The sequence below is a fragment of the Equus caballus genome, chromosome 7, assembly GCF_041296265.1.
Source record: "Equus caballus isolate H_3958 breed thoroughbred chromosome 7, TB-T2T, whole genome shotgun sequence".
In the NCBI taxonomy this organism is placed as follows: Eukaryota; Metazoa; Chordata; class Mammalia; order Perissodactyla; family Equidae; genus Equus; species Equus caballus.
Genome location: NC_091690.1, coordinates 34025490 through 34051051, shown reverse-complemented (window position 1 = coordinate 34051051; position 25562 = coordinate 34025490). Strand labels below are relative to the sequence as shown.

General features: G+C 37.9%; 1 protein-coding gene across 7 annotated transcripts in view; it reads right to left on the bottom strand.

Annotated features, from left to right (window-relative positions):
- Positions 1-25562, bottom strand: part of CCDC15 (coiled-coil domain containing 15) — a 76558-nt gene that overhangs the window by 44565 nt on the left and 6431 nt on the right. The window contains exons 1-11 of one of the 7 annotated variants that reach the window (XM_023645075.2): positions 20396-20525; positions 19669-19857; positions 14687-14836; positions 13944-14135; positions 8354-8464; positions 3618-3740; positions 2828-3358; positions 2135-2254; positions 1766-1888; positions 1465-1596; positions 458-532 (exon numbers count right to left, since the gene is read on the bottom strand). In XM_023645075.2, the coding sequence (XP_023500843.1) occupies positions 458-532; positions 1465-1596; positions 1766-1888; positions 2135-2254; positions 2828-3358; positions 3618-3740; positions 8354-8464; positions 13944-14135; positions 14687-14836; positions 19669-19848 (1737 nt within the window). In that variant the 5' untranslated portion in view covers positions 19849-19857; positions 20396-20525. Of the gene's footprint in view, positions 1-457; positions 533-1464; positions 1597-1765; positions 1889-2134; positions 2255-2827; positions 3359-3617; positions 3741-8353; positions 8465-13943; positions 14136-14686; positions 14837-19668; positions 19858-20215; positions 20526-25562 lie in introns of those variants that run through there. The other 6 variants (XM_005611673.4, XM_023645074.2, XM_070272914.1 and 3 more) reach the window with 6 other exon arrangements.

Here is a 25562-nt window from a genome sequence, read left to right as displayed (position 1 = left end):
CTATACTCTGTTCTATCTGCTCTCTGGGAATGCCTGGATCCTGAATTTTATCTAACACTTATTCATGGCACTCTGGAAATAATTCCTTTCTCATTTCTCATCTGTCATATTATGTGATGCTTGTCCATGGTTTCTGTGCTAAAAGACAACATAAGCATTGAACACGAATTGTCCAAGTTAGGATCATCGTGCCAGAGCAATAGTAAAAGCTTCAGTGAAGAAGCTGAAGTAGTTTCTATAGGTCAGAACGGTGTTACACATCACAGAACAAGAGGACATTATAGTTTTGCCCATTATTATTGATCTTAACACTAAACCGCTGAAGCAGTTACTATAGCGCCCTGTCAATCTTGAGCCAAAAACTAAGCAATTTACTCTCCGCTACTTAATCCTCACTACATCTTGCTCTACTTATTTTCTGGGAGAGGCTAGGTCTTAAATACTGGGGGAAACATACCGATGGCACTCCAGGAGAAATTCCTCTTTCAATCTCCCATTTCTCAAAAGATGAGGGTTGCTTGAGACACTTGTTCTAACGGGACAACAAAATACAAAATTAAATGACTAAGAAGAAATGATGGGATAGTGACAATCACACAGACTTCAGTGACAACCCCAGTCTGATACTATGGGAGGATAATATAACACAGTTGGGGCGGGGGTGTGTGTGCACACATGTGACTAATATGAAATTTCCAAACGTATACCAAAGTAGAAAAATAGTATAATAAATCCCAAGATGCTCATCACCCAGCTCCAACAATTAGTGAAATTTTGTTTTTTCATCTGTTTCTTCTCCCACTTTTCTCCTGGAGTATTTTAAAGCAAATCCCAGACTATTCTGGCACTTTTTAAATTTTTGCATGGGGTAACTCTCTATTCAACAATACATTTGAAAGAAGATAAGGCAACAAGGCATTCTTTTTTATAACATTACTAGCATTTTCCCAATGTTAAGTCAACAAGCCGACATCATTGCCACACGTACTCCTATTTGGTGTTCCCAATAACTCCATTCACAAACAAAGAGGTGGTGAAGTTTGGGAAGTTTTGAGGCAGCAAACAGCTTGTTTTGTCCTTCATCATAATTGGTTTGCAAACTGGATACCTGGTTTTGTTGTACTGCTTCAGCTGACCAAGAATAGAATCCTTCAGCATTTACAAGACTAAATGTATAAGGCCAAATATGCTCAAGGACCTGAGTTTAGGAAGAACAATTTACTGCTAACCAATCAACATTATTAAAAAACCTGCCTTGTTTAACCTAAACGACAGAGGTATGTTCTCTCATCTGGACTCTTTAGAACTGGCACATTTTGAAATAACTGAAGACGTTATACTCTTAGACTAACTCTAGAAGCCTTAATTCTATGTATCCTACATGCAAGCTAGCTTGACAAGCTCCAGCCCAAATCTTAAGTAATTTCATCTGTTACTCTTTTAGAAGGTAGACAGTCCTCCCACCGTGTTCCACTCTATCTGTTCTCTGGAAGAGGCTTGGTCCTGGATTTTATGTTTAACAAACTGATGATACTCCTGAGGCAATTCATCTCCATCTTCTCTCATAAAAGATGATGGTTGCTCGAGAAACATGTTCTAAAGGAACAACAAAAACAGAAAACAAATTGTCTAACGAGGGCAACACGCTAATCATAATATTGTAAGCTTCAGTAAGAACTCTAAGGATGTTATGCTTTTAGCCCAATTGTTGAGAATGTATGAACTCCAGTTACTTTATTTCCTATCTCTTTTTATTCTGCTCTACCTGATCTCTGATGCAGGCCTGGTCCTGGAGTTTGGGAGGCAGATACTGATAACCTGCTAGAGAAAAGTCTTCTCTCCCTTTCTCATTTGTGGTATCAGAATATGGCTCCTTGAAGTGTACTTTCTAAAAGAGAAAAACACACAAACTGTAAATTGTCCAGTGAGAGTAATATCATACCCATAATATTCTAAGCTTTATTGAGAGCCTTAGGGTAATTTTTTGAACTCAGGATAATGTGAAATATTATGGAATAAAGCAGAAAACCATTCTGAAGTCAATTCTGAAGTCTAGCTGAGAGCAGTGTTTGCAAGCTGCAACCTAAACCCTAAACAATTCAGTTCCTACCGGTCTCTCTTTTTTCTGTTCTACCTTGCCCCTGCTGGAGGCCTGATCTTCATGCCTGTGTAGATCCTGATGGACATCCAGAGGAAACGCCTCTCTCTCTCTCCCACCTATCAAAATTGATGCTGGCTCCTTCAAATTTGCTTTCTAAAAAAGAACAAACACAAATATCAATTGTTCAGTTAAGAAAGACAGGTTAACAGATAATACTTTCGGCCATAGTGAGAATTTTAGAATTAACTGAGGTCAGAGTATAACCGGACATCTTATGGAATAAAATAAATCATTATACTCTATTCCATGTAAGCCCACCCATAACCCTAAGTAATCTACTTCCTGCTGATCCCTTTCTTCTTCCTTTCAGTCTAACTGATCCCTGGTGGAGGGTAGGCCTTGGAACCTGGATAAAAGATACTGTTAGACACTCGTGGGCCACTCCTTTCTCCATCTGTCAGCTGTCAAAGCAGATGATGGCTGCCAGAAATAATTTTCCTAATGAAGAAGATACAAAAAAAGTAAATTTTCCAGATAGGGGTAACCTGCTACTGATAATACTTTAACACTTACGGAGAATCCTGAAGTTTTGAGAAATCAATCAGGAGAACTATTTTTTCCAACTATGAGCGTTCAAATCAGCTATAATATAGGCCTTGCAAAACCCACTCCAAACCTTAAGTAGCTTATTCCTTCTTATTATATCTCCCTTCCATTCTATTTTACCTGATCTCTGGGTAGAAAATCCGGGTCTTCGGGTGGAAAATCCTGGTCCTGACATTTGGACAGAATATTCTGGTCTTTGGAGAGAACATGTTGGTCTTTGGGTCGAAAAGCTTGGTCCTGATATGTGGGTAGAATATTCTGGTCTTTGGGGAGAAAAGCCTGATTTAGGGGTTGAAAATCCTGGATTTTCAATGCAATTCTCTCATCTTCTGGTTCAGTACTCTGGGCTTCCAGCATAATACCCTGAGTTTCTGTCTTAACATCCTGGGCTTTAGGCTGAATGGCCTGGGCTTTGGGCTCAATGGCTTGGCCTTCCAACTCAATAGCCTGGGTATCTGGCTCAATACTCTGGGCTTCCAGCTCAACACTCTGGATTCCTGTCAAATCACCCTGGGTTTCCAGCAGATCACCTTGGGCTTCTGGAAGATAATCGTGGGTTTCTGGCAGAATATCCTGAAGGCCCTGAAGAGCTAACCGTTCTAGTTCTTTCTCTTCCATCACAGCAAATAATGGATTTTTGAAGTGTACTTTCTAAAAGTGAACATAAACATTAAATATAGAATGCCAGGTAGTAACAACGCTCTAGATTTTCCATGAGATTCCTAAAATAATCTTAAAAGGATATGGCAGTCAAACAAATTAATAGAAAGAAATGTGAAATTATAGTCTTGGATCAACTTAACAGAACCTGAATTTACAATCCCAAACCAGTACGATAGTACTGGCACCCCTAGTCCAAATCATAATTAGTTTAATTTCTCTTATACTCTCTCTTCTTACTCTGCTTTACCTGAACTCTGCTGAAAGGTTTGTCCTTGTCTTCACAAAGGAGATCCTGCCAGCCCTCCCAAAACAAATTCTCTCTCCCTTTCTTGTCTACCGTAATAGATGAAGACTCCTCAGACTCAGGTTCCTAAAGAACACACAAACAAAAATGAAACACCAAAAAAAACCCAAATGTATCTATTACAGGCAGAAACAATGTGACTGCAATAAAATCCTAGGTTTCAGCACACTACTAACATAATTTTAGAAGTTCAGCATAGTCAAATATTATAAAAACAGGACACTACAAAAGAAGTGCAAGACTACACTAAAAACTATAAAACATTGTTGAAAGACATTAAAGAAGATCTAAATAAATGGAAAGACATTCCCTGTTCATGGACCTCAGAAGACAATACTGTTAAGACAGCAATAAACCCTCATATTTATAGTCAATTGATTTTCAACAAGGGTGCCAAGACACTTCAATGGAGAAAGAATAGTTTTTTCAATAAATAGTACTGGGACAAGTGGATATCCACATGCAAAAGAACTACGTTAGAACACTTCCTCACACTATATATAAAAACTAACTCAAAATGGACTATAGACGTAAACTGAAGAGCTAAAATTATAAAATTCTTAGAACATCACAAAGAAGAAATCTTCATGACCTTATATTAAGCAATAGTTTGTTAGATACTACACCAAAAGTATGAGCAATGAAAGAAAAAATAGATAAATTGGACTATATACCAAAATTAAAAATTTTGTGCTGCAAATGATAGCATTAAGAAAGTGAGGGGCTGGCCCCGTGGCCAAGTGGTTAAGTTTGCGCCCTCCGCTGTGGCAGCCCAGGGTTTCACCAGTTCAGATCCTGGGCGTGGCACGGCTCCACTCGTCAGGCCATGATGAGGCGGTGTCCCACATGCCACAACCAGAAGGACATGCAACTAAGATATACAACTATGTACCGGGGGGGATTTGGGAAGATAAAGCAGGAAAAAAAAAAAAAAGCTTAGCAACAGTTGTTAGCTCAGGTGCCAATCTTTAAAAAAAAAGAAAAGAAGAAAGTAAGAGAAATGACAACGTATATAATGAGAGAAAATATTTGCAAATCCTGTATCTGATAAGGGACTTGCATCCAGAATATATAAAGAACTCTTACAACTCAATAAGAAAAAAATAAATAACCCAATTAAAAAATGGGCACCACATTTGAATAGGCATTTTCTCCACAAGAGATATATGAATGGACAATAAGAACATGAAAAAATATTCAAGATCATTAATCATCAGGAAAACACAAATCTAAAAGTACAATGAGATATCACTTCACATCTAGTAGTATAGCTACAACCAAAAAGATGGACAATAACAAGTATTGGAGAGGATGGGAAGAAACTGAAACTCTCACATATTGCTGATGGAAGAGAGTTTGGTAGTTCCTTAAAATATTAAACATAGAGTTACCATATGATTCAGAAATTCCACTACCAGAGAAATCAACGTCCACACAAAAACATGACACAATTGCTCATAGCACAATTATTCATAAAAGCCAAGAAGTGGAAACAACCCAAATGTCCATCAACTGATGAATGGCTATACCAAAAATAATATAGCCATACAATGGAATATTATTCATAGTAAAAAGGAATGAAGAACTGACACATGCTACAATGTGGATGAACTTTGAAAATATTATGCAAAGTGAAAGAAGCCAGTCACAAAAGACTACATATTATATGATTCCATTTACATGAAATGTCCACAATAAGCAAATCTATAGAGAGAAAAAGTAAATTAGTGGTTGCTTAGGACCAGGGGTAAGGACAGGCAGGGAATGGGGAGTGAAAGCTAATGGGTACAGGGTTTCTTTCAGAGGTAAAGAAAATGTTCTAAATTAGACTGGGCAACAGTGGTACAACCCTGTGAATATACTGAAAACCACTGACTCGTACGCTTTAAATGTGTGAACTCTGTGGTATGTGAATTATATCATAATAAAACTGTTAAAAAAAATGCTGGACACTACAATCTTAACCCTTAAACCCCTTCTTAATAAGCTGTAGATAGTTCTAGTAAGCCTTTATTTTTCCCTCTACTCTTTATTTCCCTACCTGATTTTCTATACATTTCTGGTAGTGTACAGTATTTAAAAGATAAAGGGTAATTCTCCTCTTGTTCCTATATTTATCCTGAAGAATGCTGGTTTCCCACAAAGTACTTTCCAGAAAAAAAAGAAAAACCAATACAAATACAAATGGTCTAGAGAAAGCAATATGCTCATGATACTAAGTCGAACTTTTGTAAAAGATCTGAAGTGATCTTGGAAAGTTACAGTAGTCTAACATAGAATAAAGGAAAATAAATATGCATTCTACTTCAAATGTACAAACAAATCACTCATAGATCAAACATATGGAGTGAAATAGGCTAGTTAGGAGGCCATATTAACTTTATAAATGACAATTTGCCCCTCTCCTAGCCAGTAACAATTTCAGAAGGCTTATGGTTTTGTCTTGGTGACCTGACAGTAGGCAAGTAAGTATATCTTCTATTTGTATCTCCAAATCTGGAACAACAATAACAACCAGACGGACTCCAATGTCAGTAAAAATAAGTCTAACAAGGAAATGAAACCAGCGTTCAGCTGGGTTATAGATTGTTCTCCTTTCTGACCAGCTGACTCCCACTGCACAAACCGAGGAGGGAGAAAACTGTTCAGGTTTGAGGGAAAGAATACCTGCTTGACATAAATTATAAGAAAAATTTCACTAATTTCTTAGATCATTCTCCATTATACGGAGTTTCTTTTACCTGAAAAACAAACATGCATTCTTCGGAAGCAAGCAGCCAGCCTGAATTCATCATCATCATCATAACAATAATAAATTACACTTAAATGGCACCTCTGACGTGTAAAACTGGTTTCTACAAGGATGTTATCACAGACTTAATCCTCCTCCTTTCTACTGGATTTTTATTTCAGTCAGACCTGTGAACAGTACTCATTCTGGAAAAATATCAGTTGAAAGGTTTGAACATGTTCCACACAATACAAAATATCACTCTCTAGGATCTGACAACCCCTTTTTTTTCTGGTTTATTAGAATGTGTCCAATCACCTCATTCTAACAATATCCTGACTCAGTCTAACAGCCCAAACTACAGTACAGCCAAATCCATGGTAGGTATGAAAACTGTCAAGATACCAAGCCACTGAGAAGAATTTGAGTACAAAAGAAACCCTATCTTGAGAGTCACAACAACGCAATGCCAGAAAAAGTTAACCACACTAAATGCATCTAGGATGGAATGCCATATGTGGACACACACCAATGCCTAATTGTTTTTTTTACGTTTAAATTTCTTAATTATCACTGAAGAGGGAGACATCATAGAACTGCAAACATTTCAGACAAATGTTTTTGTTGTGTTGAGATACTTAAGGAAAAAATGCAAAAATAAAACATATATATATAATCTAGGAAAATGTAAAAGAATACCAATTAGGAAACAAAACTGAGGAAGAACTAAATAAGAGACAGAGTTGATGATGGCAAAAAATAAATAAGTAATAGAATTAAAAAGACTAATGGTGCATTTTACTCGATGCTGCCTATTAAAACTTGAAATTAATGTCAAAAGTAAGTAAACACAGGAAAATACATGAGTTTAGCATCCAAATTTGTGAATACTGAAATAAGCAGGCACCAAAACAATGTCATTTTATAAATATAGTCTTTAATATCCTTTTAAGTCTGGCTCCACATTTATGCTCCAATTTTCCACTCTCACCTTATATTTTGAATCAAAAGAATTTCTTTCTTTCTTTCTTATTTTTTTTGAGAAAGATTAGCCCTGAGCTAACATCTGCTGCCAATCCTCCTCTTTTTGCTGAGGAAGACTTGCCCTGAGCTAACATCCGTGGCCATCTTCCTCTACTTTATATGTGGGACGCCTACCACAGCATGGCTTGCCAAGCCATGTCTGCACCTGGGATCCGAACCAGTGAACACTGGGCCACCAAAGCAGAACGTGCACACTTAACCGCTGCACCACCAGGCCGGCCCCTCTTTCTTTCTAAAGAATAATGGTATTGATTTTTCCTGCTTAGAAAGTAAAATATACATATATATATATTATGGAAAAATTTTTAAAGTAAACAAAAAGAAGAAAATTAAAATCACCTGTACTAACACTACCCAGAAATCATCAGTATTAACTTCTTGGTCCATTTCTTTCCAGGCTTTTGTCTATGCACATAACATGCTCTCCTCATCTCTTTATTTTGCTTTACTTTTTTCATAGCACTTCTCATTTGAAATTATATTCTATATTTATTTATTATACGCTTCCCTACAGCATAGAAGCTCCTTGAGAGATCTTTGTCTATCTTTTCACCACTGTAAGTACTGCTTCTAGAAGAATGTCTGGCAATTGCAGACATTCCCTAAATACTTGCTGAATGAATTTTTTTAACTGAGATTATATTGTACAGAATTTTGTATCCTACTTTTTTCACTTAACTTTATATCACAGACACTTTCTCTTGTCTTCAGATCTTCTTTGAAAGCATGATATTTTTTAGAATGGCTATATATGGATACACCAATTTTTTAACCATTCCCTACTATTGGATATTTAAGGTTATTCCAATTATTTTACAGTTCTAAATAATTGTGAGATGTAAATAAATCTTTATCTGTATTTTTATCTGCGTTTTTAAAAAGAATTTATTAGAAATTAATTTACCTCTTGGGTGGGAGAGCTTTTCCTTCTACCATCTGGAAACACTGATGCATTTTTACTCACAGTTTTAAAGGATGCCAACTGGTGACGTGCCTGTTTCATGGTTTGACTAAGCTGCCAGGGAAAGGGGAAAAAAAAGCAAAGAAAACAGGCTAAAGTCTTAATACCAAATTCACTAAGGGTTCCAACAGGAAAACAGGCCCCTATTATTAAAAAAATGCCAGACCTAAGACAAGAGGATTAGTTGCAAAGGAAACTTTGATCTGATAGTGTTTTTACAAGATTAGTTTGGTTATTTTAAGAGACTGCATTTCATAACTTGATTTAAGTGCTGTTACTCAAATCATTTCTAATAATGTATGCTTTATATTAAGTATGTACACAAAAATATCAGAAGCTAAAAGGTTGAATTAACACACTTTGAAATTATTGAGCAGACACATTCCTTACCTTCCATCCATCTTCTCAATAAGGAGTTATTTCTTCAACTGGCCCTTGCATGCCTAATCACTTTTATCACTTCTTGCTGGAAGACTCTATTCCTAGTCCCCCTAAAATCCTTTTTTCCATTTATATGAATCCCTTCTTCATGCCTAACATTCGAAGACTGCAGCTATTTAAAGTCTTTTCTCAAATCTCCCTTCTTCCAGGAAGCATTCCTAAGTTAACCTAGAACACAAACTCAAACATCTCGACAGAACCAATTTGTTTCAAGTACTCTAAGTAACAGCTGATAAAGAGTATTAATATTAAATATGTTGACTTTGTGTTCATTCCTTACCTCTACCTAGCAATTTCAGTAAGCACCTATTTTGATTTCTTTTTCAACGAAGCCCAGCCTATTTTATATTTCACAAATCTGCACAGAACGTTCCTTTAAGGAAAATATAGAAATGAATAAAGTATCATTTTTAGGCTGAGCACTGCATCATGTGGAAGAAAGCATATCCTTACACTACTCAGTGAAATTATGGCAAAGCCAGGACCAGTTCTAACCCATCCACTGAAAATTCAATGATATCAATACTCCCTTCAAGGGAAATCATGGGTATGATTCACAGATATAAATAGATATTTTATGATTTTTACTAATAGCAAGCTAGAGATAAAAACTCTCTCTCCCACTACAACCAGACCAGTTTTCTTAAAGCATATCACCTCTGTTTTGTCCTTGCTTCTACAAGTTCTATACTTCTAGCCAGAGAAATCAGCTTGAAACATTACTTTCTTCTACTAACAGGGGGATTTCTAAATTTGGTTAGCTTCAGAGTGGCTAAAGGGGTCAAGACAGAGTTAATCACAATGCAAAAAGAGATACATGTGCAGCTGAGGTTATGAAAAAATACAGAGCCATGAATATGCCTGGTTTTACTCTGCCACATATGGTCAACGTTATTGGCTGCACCATGTGACCAAGGATTCAAAATACCTGTTGTAACAGATTTAAAATAAGGGTAGAAAATCGTCATTTCCCATCAAATCCAAACCCCTATTAGAGTCACAGATTGATTTTACTCTCTTAAGCAGGATATTTCAACTGGCCCAGCAGTTGGAATATACATTACATTCATTCTGTTTCTGTTATTACCATAACCCTTCACCAAACCTCAACCCAAAGGCCCTTTCAGTGACCTGCTATGAGGACTGTAGTAGATTGAATAATGGTGATCCAAAGATATTAGGTCCTAATCCCTGAAATCTGTAAATTGTACTTTATAAGGAAAAAGTGCCCTTGTAGATATGATTAAGTTGAGGATCTTGAGACGAGGAGATAATCCTAGAGTATCCAGATGGGTCCTAAATGCCATCACAAGTAGAAAGCAGGGAAAATCCATGCTAGAAAAGAAATAGTGTTGAACTTAATTGTCCATAGATAGATAAAAAGTTTCATATGGTGAGAATGAAACAATGATCAGTTGTTCTTCAATTCCCCACCAAAATGAAGCTATCAAGGGACACCATAGAAACTCAATCCCAAGAGAGAAATATCAGTCCTAATCAAAAGCAGGGAGCTAGGCTAGTTCTATTTTATGTGACCACTTAAATTTCTTCTAGTTCTATGATTCTAGTTTCTAACTCTAGGTGCTCAATCTTATCCGCTCTTAGAACAAGTATGTAATATCAACTATTTTAAGTGGAAAATTTGGGGGTGAGGGGGTAGTGTAAGAAAGGTCCTAGCAAAATGACATTTGGAACACAGCATTGAGTTTAGTTGGGAGGGTCATATTTGAAAAGAGCATTGAAAACTAAATAACATTTAGAAGAAATCAACCAAGATTGGAATCTGGAAATTATGTTATATGAAAAACGACTAAAGGTATTAGGAATGTACTAACCCCAAAAAAGAAAAATGATAGCTATAATTAAATATTTGAAGTGTTCTTAGAGATGACCATTGTATTTTATTCTCTATTACTTCATAATGCAAAACTAGGACCAATGGGTAAAAGGAGGAAGATTTTGACTCAATATATTGAAAAAATAGTTCTAATAATTTCAAGCCCTCTAAAAATGAAATAACAGTCTGAAAAAGTAACGAGCTGCCCAAGAGTGGAAGTGTTCTAGCAGAAACTAGATGGCCATATGTATATATTAGACATGTTTAAAAATATCTCTAATATATATATATATATATATATATATATGGAAAACAGTATGGAAGTTCTTCAAAAAACTAAAAGTAGAACTACCAAATGATCCAGTAATTCTACTGCTGAGTATTAATCCAAAGACAATGAAAACACTAATTTGAAAAGATATATGCACTCCCATGTTGATTGCAGCTTTATTTACAATAGCCAGGATATGGAAACAACCTAAGTGTCCATTGATAGATGAATGGATAAAGAAAATGTGGTGTATACATACACACAATGGAATACTATTCGGCCTTAACAAAGGACTGAAATCTCTCCATTTGCAACATGGATGGACCATGAAGGCATTATGCTAAGTGAAACAAGTCAGAAAGAAAAAGACAAATACTGTATGATCTCACCTATATGTGGAATCTAAAAAACAAAACGAACGAACAAACAAAAAACTAAGCTCAGAGGGAAAAGAGGGGGTGGGGAGGTGGGTGAAATGGGTGAAAGGGGTCAAAAGGTACAAACTTCCAGCTATAAAATAAATAAATCATGGGGATGTAATATAGAGCATGGTGACTACAGTTAATAATATTGTACTGTATATGTGAAAGTTGCTAAGAGAGTAAATCTTAAAAGTCCTTATCACAAGGAAAAAAAGGAAAAAAATTTTTAACTATGTACAGTGACGGATGGTAACTAGACTTATTGTGGCGATCATTTTGCAATGTATACAAATATTGAATCATTATGTTGTACACCTGAAACTAATAAAATGTTTTATGTCAATTATATCTCAATTTTAAAAAAATTCCTTAGAGAGAGATAGGTTAGACTAGATAATGTGTTTTCCAACATTTAATAAAAAAATGTAAATAAATTCAAACATATTGGAAACTTCAAACATATTTAGCAGTAGACAGAATACTATAATGAACCCCATACTCATCAACCAGCTTTAACATTATCAGTTCCTGGCCAACCTTGCTCTATCTATAACCTCTCACTTCACCTTACTCTTACATTATTTTGAAGTATATCCCAGATGTCAAATTATTTCAACCTTAAATACTTCAATATGTCAGATGAACTTTTAAAACTATTTTAACTACAAGATTCTATGCTTTTATAGCTCCAAAATACAAGAAAATTGAAGTCCACTAACATTCAGAAGGTGAATTACCTTCACCATTTACTCTCCAGTTCTAGATAAACCAAGAGAGTCAGCACTTGACCAGTTTCATTGTCTAGTTCTTAGTGACATCTAGTGGATAAAAATTGCAACAGAAACGATGAGATTAAAAAGCATCTACTATCACGGCATTGTACGGGCAAAAGTTCAGAGGCTCAAAGTACTTTAAGTCACTGAATGTTCTTTAGCAGTTCACCTTATAAGAAAAAAACAGGGTGCAAACACTTTTACAAATTTTGTAACATTTAAGTCTTTTCATAACCTGTTTTCCTCATATCTACCTAAGCTCATTTTCCATTATTCTCTATAAACTATCAGTTAGAAAGTTTCCATCACTTATTCCCAAATATACCAAGCTCGTTACATATTCTAGTGTTTTAACTGTTCCTTCTATCTCGAAGTTTTCTTGAATTTACCAATTCAATCCAGCTTACCAATTCAAAATATACAGCTCAATTCCAGCTCTTCCATGAATTCTTCCCCAACTATTTCCTTAGAATTTAACATTTTTTGAACTCCCATAGCACAATTTTATCACCAAATACAGCAAATATCTCTGTTTTATTATCTAACAGATTAGAGGTCTAATAGCGTTGTATCTCTATTTGGAAATGTAAACCCATGGGCGGTCCTATTTCACACATTAGTATCCTTACAGTGTTTAATTTATTAAACACAGTATATTCCTATATCTGCAGACTGATGAGTCTAGTCATGTATCATACAGATGAAGTAAAATCCTCACTATAGCAGGATTTATAGCTGCAAGCACCATGCAGGCAAGAACTGTGTGTGTCTTAGTGTTCTATCCCTTGTGCTTTATGCAGTGCCTGGCTCAATAAATATTTGCTAAACAAATTGTTCAAAGTCTTAAAAAAGAAAACAAAAAAAGATTACAAAAATGATTACTAATAAACCAAACAATACAAAAGTCATAGTTCTGTTAACATAACATGTTATGTTCTATTCTAAAGCTTTCTCTATTGATGGTAGTGTAGCCACTCTGATTTGCTTCATACTTATGACTAAGCATGTTAGCTTAGGCAGTTAGATGACTTTTATTTTCATATAATCATCATTTTCCACATTTTTCCCTCTTGTCGCTATCCCTAGGAATACATTTTTAAGTGATAAGATGAAGAATAATTCCCACACTAGAGGTGAAGAATACGCTATCAACTAGACAAAAGCTCAAGTACTAAGAAGGGAGCTGAAAGGATGGCATCCAGTGATTTGAGTGAATGAGTCTATTCATGGTGGTTAATTTTTAAATATCAGGTACATAAAATGAATCACTAAATAAAAGTTATATTTTTCAAAACACTGAATATGTTGAGAGTTTACGCTATCATTACTTGATCTACAGATCTATTTATTGTGATAATCATATCAAAGTGTAGAAAAAAGAAAAATAATGAATGAACTGCCCCATGTATGTACTGAACCTTTTTGAAATACAGGTTAGGAATCACTTCTGTCCATATGCTTCAAAATGTTGGTAACTTATCCATAGCATAATTCCAGTATAATTGGGAAAATCTATGTTCTTTGACCTAAAGCTCTTTCTAATAAGTTTTGAATTCTAACACTTCGGCACCTTTCTTTAGATGATTCTAAAATGTCTTACCAAAAAGAAATAATTATAAACTTAAAATATACATAAAAAATAAACATCATTCCCCATTTTACAAAGGTAAAAAAGGAGGTAATAAAAAGTGAAGTTGAATGTGATACCTCCTAATCTCTATTCCATACCCTTAAGATGTCATATATCTAAAAAAATCATAGACATAAAATAAAATGAAGATGTACTTACAGCCTGGGCTTGTTGTAGGAATAATTCATTCTGATTCTCTCTATCTTCTATTCCATCCCCAAGCATCTCAGAAAGGAGTGACCTAGCACTTCCAATAGCAGCATTCAAATTGTTTGGAAAAACACTTGTTCTTTTAGGAGTTAAGTGTGCTGGATCTGAAGACTGCATGGCTATAGAGCTTTCTTTTTCTGCCTACACAAAGGAAGGAAGAGTGAGATTCCACTCCAATCCAATGCAATCATATAATGCCTCTAGGCAGCCCAGAGGATTTTAAATCAGGGCCAGGGGGAGGGTGGCGGAAGCTTTAGCTGTCAAAAGAACTAACATTTACCAGGCACCTACTATGTGCTAATAATTTACATTATCTCATCTAATTCTCACAACAATCTTATGAGACCAGTATCATATCCCTCTTTCATAGGTGAACAAACTACAGTCCAGAGAAGTTAAGTAATTAGCCAAAGGTCACATAGCTAGTAAGACAGCATAAGCTAGAAGTCAAACCCAAGTCTGAATGCAAAACTCTGACATTGTTTTTAACTACTTAATGAAAGCAAAGAATGAGCCAGCCACAACATAGGAAGGAAACATGGTTTCTCTACATACAAATCCACTGCCCTCACTAGTAGATCAGATTATATGAAGCATAGAATCAAAGGAAAATGATTCTGTTACTGGCTAATAGCTTATCTCATAACACACACTTTCTATGTAGTCTTTACTTGGCACACTTTTGAACTTACTGCTTCGTAAGACTTCTGAAGCTGCTGCTTTTTCCTCAGCCTAATTTGTTGATTTACTCGATGTTTGACTTGTCTCTGAAAACGCCTCAAAGCTTCTTGTTTTTTTCTTAGCTCTTCCTTTAGCTCCTCTTCAATCATATATGCTGAAGTCTTCAAAGCCAAAAGATAGAAAAGGAATTTAAATGTCAGCAGTTTTGCCCAATAGGGCTCTGTTATAAACACAAAGCAGACAAGAAAACAACCCTGAAAAAATAATTCAGTCTACAGTCCAAAATTCCCGGTAAAATAAGGAAGTTACAGGAGTTCAGAGCCAATAATCTAGACAGAGCTAGTGAGTGTACCAAGAACTTAAACCAAATCACACACTAAAAATTGGGATTTGTGAGTACTCAAATCAAATCTTAATTTTTCATTGAACTGAGAACTAAAGGTGTCTTCATTAATTCTTAATGACCAATTCAAATCTATCTCATGTTACATTTTCTAAAATGAGTAAAACAGTTCAGATACACGAGACTGCTCACCACTCACCAAACATGTCCTATAATAAAATGCCTTCATACTCAGAATTATGTTCCATTTTTAACCTAGCATGCTCTTCCTGTCATCTCCATCTAGTAAAGGCCTACTCAGTCTTCAAGACCATCTAATACCCTCCTCCTAGTACCTTCTACAATCTGTTCTTCCTCTGCGCTCTCTGATGCTATGGTACCTCTCATTAACATTAACTGAATACGGTATTTCTTGACTGCTCCATTAGATTATGAACTCTTTCAGGGCAGGAAATGCATTTAATTCTCCTTTGTTTCCGCATAGAACAAAACACAGAGCCATAAACATAAAGGTACTGAATATTTATGTAATGCTCAATCCCAGAACACATTCTAAACAATTTGGAACATTTTATCCCACTTGAGTCCCTGATCAGTATTTACCTCCTCTAAGTGCTTTGAATAACAATCATAGTCATCGTAATAACAGCAGTTACCATCATTGAAGATCTATTACAAGACAATCACTTTAACTACATCATATCACTGAATCCTCAAAACCACCTCCATAGCAGGTATTCTAATCTTTAATGCTACAGATGAGGAAAGCGGGGCTCAGAAAGATTAAGTAATCTTTAGCAGTAGCCTAAGATCCTACTGTAGCTGACAAGTAGCAGAGCTAGAAGTTTCTCGGACTCCAACACTTATGCCCTATACTGTATTGCTTTTCTCTTGACTACATTTCTCTTTAATAAGGAATCTTCAAATTAAATAAAATCATCACTTCTCCTACCTAACCCTTCTTCTAACAGTGATTCCAAAATCTAATCCTGAAGCATGCTTCAAATTATTTCACAAGTTGTCAATAAATTCTCAAAATCAAATGAATTTAAATTCCAATTAAAATTAAATTTTCCAGGAACTCTATCCCATAAACTATTCTACAAGAGTCTGTAACATAGGAGTAGAGTGTACAAAACAAATATCAAAGAATAATTAGGTAAAGTAATTCCAAAGGAGAGATATATGTAGCAAAGCTTGAACTGACCCAAATTAACACAAGCCCCAGACATGTTTAAGCCATCCTACCTCTTTCTTTTACTTCTGCTGCCTCTGTCCGCCCCCTTTTACCCCAAGGCTGAGACTATCAAACATCTTATTGAAGTATATGGTTGATTCCAAACTGCGGATCTCAATTGTAAACTAAAGATAAGAGTGTACCACATTTTAGAAACATATTTTTCTTAGCAAATACCACTGTGTAAGGCAACTGGAACCTGAGAACACTTGTCCCACGGGATACTAGGAGGTTCCTAGAGTCAAATAAATTTGGGAAATACTGGGTTAAACAAAAATAAATATTGCTTCAATTGTACAACTAATATCTCACACCTTTTTTGTACCCTATGGACTCTCCAAGGCGGCAATATAGAATGAAGTGTTTCTCACATTAATCAAAGAACACATTTGGATAATTCACATATGATGGAAGTGATGCTTAGATTATGTAGCAGTTAGTCTCCAAAGATTATCTGCCCTTTTCCCCACAATGGATCAAGCCTCCCTGTATTTATGCTCTTGTGTAGTCGTCTCCTATACTGATCAGTCTGGCTCTGTATATCCAACAGAATGAGGCAGACGTGTTAGCTCCTTGACTTCGAAGCAAGGTAATAAAGCAACGTCCACATAAGGCTTTTGGAGTGCTCACTCTAGGTGAAACCAGCCACCATATAAGAATTCTACCCTGAGATTACCATGCTGTGAGGAAGCCCATGTTACCCAAATAGAGAGGCAATGTAGAAAGAGAAAGATGTGCAGCCAGCCCAAAGCCATTCTAGTCATCCTAGCCCAAGTGCCAGATTATGTGAGTGAGAAACCCTTTGATATTTTAGCCCAGCAGATGCCACATGAAGAAGAACCAAGAAACTCAACCAATAGCCAGAATCCAGTCAAGTTGTCCCAGACATCTCCAGCTATTTGGGCCACTCTAGCTGAAGGCTCAGACATTGTGGAGCAGACAAGACATCCCCACTGTGTCCTGCTCAATTTTCTGACACCAGTATTGTTTGCTTTATGCCACTAAATTCTAAGGTGGTTTGTTACACAATAGGTAACCAGAATAAATTACAAAATAATGCAACAGCCATATATGCTGATAGGAGAGTAGTGTCTTTTGATGCTAACTTAATTAATGGGGATGGGGTCTGAAGCTACGGCATTTTTAGGAATCCTGATAGCTCCTTGAAATTTGGGGGACAAAAATGATTAAGAGTTTCCCTTTAAAATAGACATGATTTTATGGTAACCAAGCTTTCCAAGTAACTATTCAGCATCTATTCTGAGCTGACAAAGCTCCATCTATTAATAAGAGTGGATTCTCCAGACTGTATATGCTAAAGCAATACAGAGTTCTGTTGACACTTGATCAAACTGCCTTTTACTGGTACTGATCAGAATTTTTTAAACGAGGGAAAGGAGACATGTTTATACAAGTTCCAAGAATTTAATGTTTTGAGTTAATGTGTGGGAACATGACACTCAATTCTTTCTAACACTGAAAAAGAAAATCTTGGGTTTTTTTACGCATTTTGATGCTACTGACAATATAAAGATGTCATAACTTGAACAATTAAAAAGAGATGTGAATAACTTAAATGCCAAAATACCTTTGTACCAAATCTTACTGATTATTCTGGGATGTTTCTTGCATTTATCCTTTTTCATTCCCACTTCAACCACCCCTTTTAAGGCTTTCCCTCTCCATTCCTTACCACTAAACAAGTCTTGATGCTATACTTCTGCCTAAATTGTTACAATTACATCCATAATATTAAACAATGAATGAGTCAGTCCCTCTTCCAAAATTCCTGTGTTTTCCTACCAACTCTATTTTCCACAATCCTATCAATCACCATACCCCTACTAAACCTTCCACTGCAATCAATTTAATCTACCCTTAGAATCCCGAATATACTTCGCTTACTTCCTATTCTCCCCATTCTCTTTAATTGGAGAATCATTCCCATCTTTTCTTTGATTATTTGAATTCTTCATTAAACTTCCTTGGGTCACATCAACCCAAAGTCATATCTTTCTTCTTTGATTAAGTATTATAATCTTAGAATTTAATCATATACTAGCCAGACTCTTAAAATCCTTTCTGGAAATAGGCAGAGTAGGAATAAATGGATGACTATGTACATACATACACACAAACATAAATAAAATGAATGAATACAGCACAACTAGAAGGACCTACAACTAGAACATACAACTATGTTCTAGGGGGTGGGGAGCTTTGGGGAGAAGAAGAAGAAAAAAAGAAGACTGGCAACAGATGTTAGCTCAGGGCCAAGCTTTAAGAAGAAAAAATAAATGAATATATAACACTGCATTGTTATTTAACATTTACTTTAAACATGTCTCATTTCTTCTCTGAGATCAAGGACCACTAAAGAAACATAGCTCATACTTTGCACCTCACATTCAGCACCCTGTCTACACATTCAGAAGGTCAGAAGACCTTCACACATTTTATGCATTCCATAAATGTTTACTGAGTGCCTACATTTCTTAGGCACTAAAATAAAAGTACAGATGTGACGATAGTAAGATTTTTTTCCCCTGTGCTCTAGGAGCTCATGCTCCATCAGGAAAGGTAGATATGTAAACTTACTATAAATATAATATGGTGTGTACGGTGATGGATGGTAATTAGTTGTTGGGTGGTGAACATGATGGCTACACAAAAATCGAAATATAATGATGTATGACTGAAATTTATCTACTATTATAAACCAATGTTACCTCAATAAAAAAATAAAAATTAATCACAATTTTTTAAAATAAATAAGTAAATAAATATAATGTGGTAAGTTTGACAATAAAATTCGAACAAATGGCTAAGGGGCACAATTTGGTGAAAGACTATTAAAAAAATCTTACAAAATCGTCCTCACGTGTTAATTAGTATATCTGAGAATTATCATGTAAACTTTGCAAACCTGTACTTACAGCATTTCCATTCTTTAAGGACCAACACAGGCTATATTTCCTCATTCATTCAACAAATATTTCCTGAAAACCTACTATATGGTAAGGCAGGAATGAACAAAACACAAATGTTCCTGTCCTCATGGAATTTATAGTTAGGCTTTCTCAGAATCGCACTCAGAATTAATCTCTTCCTCCTTTATTCTCCCACTGCATTTTGCCTGAATCTCCACTACCAAACCTATCAAAAACTGTGAGCAATCAATTAATGTGACATGCACAGTAGGTGAGTAATAAATATCTGTGCCAACTAAAGCTGCAGCAAATTTTGGCAATTACACGTTTGTTCTTTAATCCTAATGCAAGAATATATCTATTTACAACAAAATAGAAACAGCACGCCCAGATTGTTCATCTTTATCTAAATCAGAGAAGGCTAATAAGAAGAAAAAAAGGTGAGGGACGAACCCCCCATATTTGGTCCAAACTGACACTCACAGACGCTGGGATTTCCGAACTATGTGGTGAGGCGGGTTCCACCCATGCCCCAACTGGTACTATAGCCTGGTTCCTCTCAGCCAGCACTGCCAACACGTCCTTGCTCTTCAGGGGGTTTAAAGCCAGGGGCAACCTTGTGGTATTTCCAGTCTTCTTGAGGGGGGCCATACTTCCTGGCATCTGTGCCTCCTGGTTAGGAGAAAGGAAAAGCTTAAAATCTTCAAATGACCGCGTTAAAATCTCCACCTCCTAACACATGAGCCACAGTCCCCTAAAAAGGAGAGGAGCCTTGGAGGAGGCAGTAGCCTGACAGGGAATCGAAGAACAAGGACTCTGGAAGAAAAGGAAGGAAAGAGGAAAGAAGGGGGAAGAAATAAAGAGGGAAGGAAAGGTTTAAAGACTGCCTTCTGGAAAGAATGGGGATGAGAGAGAAGAGAAAAAAGTATCTGATTGAGAGAACGAAGACTGTGCCCAGCGGTGGCAGCACGGTGGGAAAGGGACCGTGGCAGCCAGAGGGAAGGAGGTTGGGAGGGTGAGGGGTGGGAACCTGGGTCTGAGGCAGAGTCCAAATAATCGGTGTCCGGTTATGGGGGAAGCGCCGAATGGCAGGGAGTCCCGGGCCAGATAAAAGTCCGCTTCTAAGGCCTCGGGGTCACAAACTCAAACTACCCGGGATAAGACGACAAACGACTCTAGAAAACCGCCACTTTCAGGCGGACCGCCCTACCGGGCCCCGTCCCGCCCCTCGGTAGCCTTGTATCCGCCTTTTCCGGGTTTGCGTCACCTCCCGGGCACTGGGGAAGCGTGAGGGGCGGGGTTTTGGGCTCAGGAGGTTCGTCACTTCCGCTTTTTGCCTAGTTGAGGGGGTGGGGCTTATGACGGCGCGCGGAGCTGGGCGGGAATCGGAGGGGACGTTGGCTGCTGGGTAACGGGTGAGCAGGGTGTGGCCCGCCGACCGTGCATTGATATTCCCAGCTTTGAACCATCGCAAATCCTTCAGGAAAAGGGATACGTGGGGCTGAAGAGCTGACTGACTGGGATCCCGATTGAGGGAAGCACGGGAAAAGATGGAAGAAGGCGGGCATGGCAAGGCTTCCTCAAGGAACAAACTAAGCCAGCAATAAATCGTACTGATCGTCTGTACACCTCATTGCGTTTACATGCTGTTTCATACATATTCTTATATTTGAACATCTCAGCCTCGTGAGTGTTCTCTCTGGTCCAAGATCTGCTGTAATCGTGGGACACTTCATTATCCCTGTGAAATACCTATTCATTAGTTCATTTAACATAAAATTGAGAGCTTTTTATATACCAGTACTATCCTAGGCACTGGAAATATACGGCAGTGAACAAAACATACAAATATCCCTTGCTTATGGAATTTACAATATAATGAGAAGTAACCAAATAAACATATAAATAAGTAAATAAATGTGTCTGATGCTGATCAGTACCATCGAGTAAAAGGAGAGAAAGGATAAAGAATATACCGGGGAGAGAGGAGATGAAATTTAGATAGGATGACTTAGAGAAGGTTTCACTGAGGTACTTTTGAGCAGACTCCAATGCAAAGTTCCATGAGATAATGGAACAAGCTACTGTAATCTTCAAGGGAGAGTTTTATTTAAAAAGTGTTCCAGGTAGAGGGAGCAGCAAGTACAGTGGCTCCAAGGTAGGCACATACCTGGCTGAGAAACAGCAAGGAGGCTAGTGTGACTGGTACAGAGTGAGAGGGAGAGAGTGTTGAGATAGGAGGTCAAAAGTTAGGGGGCAGGCAACCATATAGAACATTGTAAGCCACAGAAAGGCATTGAGATGGGGGAGCCATTGGAGGGTTTTGAGCAAAGGAATGCCATGACGTGACTTAGGTTTATAAAAGATTGTTCTGGCTGTTGTATTGAGAATAGACTGAATGGGGCAAGAGTATAAGCAAGTAGCCCAATTAGGAGGCTATTCCAATAATCCTAATAGGAGATTATGATGTCTTGGATCAGGGAAGTAGTGGTAGAGATGGTGAGAAGTAGTTGGATTCTGGATATATTTGGGAGACAGGACTTCTAGGACCTGTTGAACATTGGATATCATGTGTGGGGTTGGGGGGAGGGAGCAGTCAAGAACAATGCTAGTGATTTTGTCCTGAGCAGCTGACATTTGCTGAGATGGGGAAAATGGTGGAAGGAGTAGGTTTGTGAGGGAGAAGATCAGGAGTTCAGTTTGAAGCAGATTAAGTTTTATTTATCTAATTGACATCCAAGAAAGAGTATGATGAAAGTGTTTGGAGTTCACAGGAGACTTCTGGTCTAGGAATATAGATTTGGGAGTTGCTAGCCTATAGATTTAAAGCCATGAGACTAAATGAAATCATCAAGAGACCGAGTTGTAGACAGACAAGGAAAGAAGTCCAAGGATTGAGCCCTGGGGTATTCCAACACTGAAGAGGCTGAGAAGAAGAGGAGAGGAATGCAAAGAGATTGGGAAGGATCAGCCAGTAAGCTAAAGAAGAAAACAAGGAGTGTATGATATCTTGAAAGCCAAGTGAAGAAAATGTTTCATTGAAGAGGACAGACCATCCATGTTAAAGCCTGCTGATAGGTCAAATAAGATAAGGACTGAGAATCGACTATTGGATTTAACAATGTGGAAGTCATTGATGACTTTTAAAGGAGCAGTGTTTTTGGATTAGTTGGAGAGCAAAAGCCTGATCGGAGTAGACTTAAAAGAGAGGGGAAGGAGGAATTGGAATCAGCAATTTTAGACAACTCATTCAATGAGTTTTCTCGTAAAGGGACACAGAAATGGGTAGGTGAAAGGAGAGGTAGGATCATAGGAGGATTCTTATCTTTAAGATCACAGCACATGTTTTTTGTTGTTGGGAATTATCCAGTAGACAGGAGAAAACTGACATGCGGGAGAGAGATGGGAGAATTTTTGCATGTATGTCCTTAAGTGAGCAAGAGGGAATGGGATCTAGAGAACAAGTGGAGGGAATCACTGTAAACAGCAGGAGGGACAGTTCACTATAACAATAGTGAAAATAGAGTATATCCTGCTAATTGGATAATATGGTGGTGGGAGCTTGTGGAAGTTCTCTGCTTATTGTTCTGTTTTCTCTGTAAAATAGTAACGTAGCCAGCCTGTAAGATGGCCTCTGATGATCCCCATCTCTTGGTATTCACACCCTTGTGTAGTCCCCCTTCACACTGTACCAGAATTGGTCTGTGTGACCAATAGAATATGGCAGAAGCGATGGTATCTCACTTCAGAGATTAGGTTATAAGAGATGCTGTTTTCTCACTGTCATTCTCATTCTCTTGCTCTCTTGCTCTCTCTGTTGCTCTTACTCTTGCTCTCTGTCAGATCACATGCTCTGGGGGAAGATATTTATGTCACGAGCAGCCCTATAAAAAGGCCCACATTGCAAAGTACTGAAGGCTTCTGCCAATAGCGCTGTGAATGATCTTGAAATTGGATCCTCCAGTCCCAATCAAGTGTTCACACACTGTAGTCTTGGCCAACAGTTTGACCGCAACCTCATAAGAGACCTTGAGCCAGACTATCCAGCTAGAAACTTTGTAAATAATGTTTGTTGTTTTAAGATGCTAAATTTGGGGGTAATTTCTTACATAAAAACAGATAACAATACAAATAGGAAGCAAGTTCATCAATTAATAAAATAGAGGAAGAGATGTTGGAGGTTTGGGGAAGGAAGATAAGGTATAAAATAGTTGTCCAGAAGAGCAGAAGTATGAACTAGCGACATGTACAATTGCCAGATGGCATTAAGGACCCATGTGAGGTTCATGATTTTGAATTTAAAGTGAGACCAGTCAGCATGGTTGAGTGCTTTTCTTCAGTTGCATGGTTACTGGCATAGGGTAAGTGGAAATTTTAATTTTAGCCAGGGTTGAGGTTTTACCGAAATATTACCATCAAGCAAGAAAGGGGAAAGGAAGTTGAAGATTAGTGTAAGGGAGTAATTAAATGACCGTGGAATTTAAGATAGGTAATGTGGGAAGGGAGGACGAGAGGTAGGTAAGGGACATTGTAAAGTAGGTAGGATCCAGGGATTGTAGCTTCCAGTGGGGGTCTAGGTCTTGTTAGAGCAGGATACTAGAAAGAACACGCTGAAAAAGATAAGAAGTGGTGATCTGAGAGTGGGATGCTTGAAAGAGTATGGAGGGGCTGCAGATATTGGTACTGACAAAGTCTATGGTACGACCAAGGGAGGGAGTGCTGAGGTGGGTTAAAGAACAAAATCACAGGAGAAGAAGAGGTTATAGAAATGCGGGGTCATTGGATGGATTATTCCTGAGGTTATTGAAATCACCAAAATATGTGATAAGAATAGTGTTGGTGAGAGCCAGGAGCAACAGTCATCAAGGAATTTGGGGGAAAGACCTGGAGTTTGGTAGACGAGTATAACTTGGAAAGCAGTGAGTGGTATAGTCTGACAACGTTAGATTCAAAGCGAAGGGTGAAACAGGAGCGAAAATGGTTTATAAATATCACTGAGAAACCGAGAGGCAAGAAGGAAACATATCCCACCTCCACCCAAAGGGTGAGGAACAGAAAACGGCCACCGCTTGAGACGGCCAGAGGGACGTTGATTTGTATGTCTCCATACACACACACCCACACCCCCCAACACTGGGAAAAAAATGTTATTAGGTGGCTCCTTGCTCTCTCTAACCTCTGGCTCAAGGTCTATGCCTCCTACTAGCAGCTGTGCCAGTGGTTCCATATGAATCTATATTCTCATTGTATCCAGAGAGCTCACCTCTTGAGCCCTACTCCCATTTTCTGACCTTTTCACAAGGCTTATCTTCTATATTGCCAGAGTTAGTTCCTCAGCAAAGAAACTATTTGCTTAGAAATGTCTATCTTCTTCAGAAACATAAAAGAATGGATGTTGCTAGCACCAGAGACCTGAGGCCCTGCTCCAGAGCACTCCTCATCAGGGCTGGATAATCTCTGATGTGTGTGGCTGGGGCATCCTGACCATCTCTGCACAAAGCCCTGAGTCATTGGGTCCTTGGCACCGGTCCACTCTACACAGAACTGATTGTTTGATGAGCACCAGGGGACAGTTTGCTTTTTGGTCACCACTATCCTATTTTGGCTCACTGACCCACACCTGTAACAAATTAGAAAACTTGGTCACCTGTTGTGTCCTAAGAGCCTATCCTAAGGAGAACTTCTCTAAATGTGGAAAACCTGCCTACTTCCATGCTCATGGGATCTGGATGCTGGGAACTCAGCCTCAGGCAGCTGAGTCATACTCACTTTCACTCTCTCCCAAATTCAAGCAGGATTTCCCAGGGCCAACCAATGTTCTGGGCTGTTTCCCGAAAGTAGACCATACCACTATCCTCTTTTGTTCTTCCTCCTCCTTATCCACCTCTCAGAACAACCTTTCTGACTGGAATAATTGGTGAGGGTCCTTCTGCTTGCCTATTCAGACCGGATTTTTGCAGCAGCATTTCATTGTAAATGGCACCAATAGCAGATTGCTCCAGTTAAGCCCCATCTCAATAGCCTCTGCTGTACTGATCTCTGATTTTATTGTGGATGCAGAAGTCTTTTCTCCTTTCTCTTGGTGGGTCATAAAAAAATTAACATAAGAGTCTCAGTGTCTCTCTACATTAACAGAAGCTCAACTAGGATAGACACAGAGATGCACTTCCCAGATACCCCTTCAAGGAAGGTACTTTTGGGGATGGTGTAGTCCTTTGGCAGTCAGCTCTTCAGGCACTGCCTCAGCTTCAGAGAGCTGCCTCGTCCTCCCTTTGAGGAGCAGCCACATCCAGTGACTTATGGTTATGGGATGTAAAGGGCTGGCTGTTTCTGCCTAACTTGGAAAAACTCTGATGGACCATCATTTCAGCTTCAGG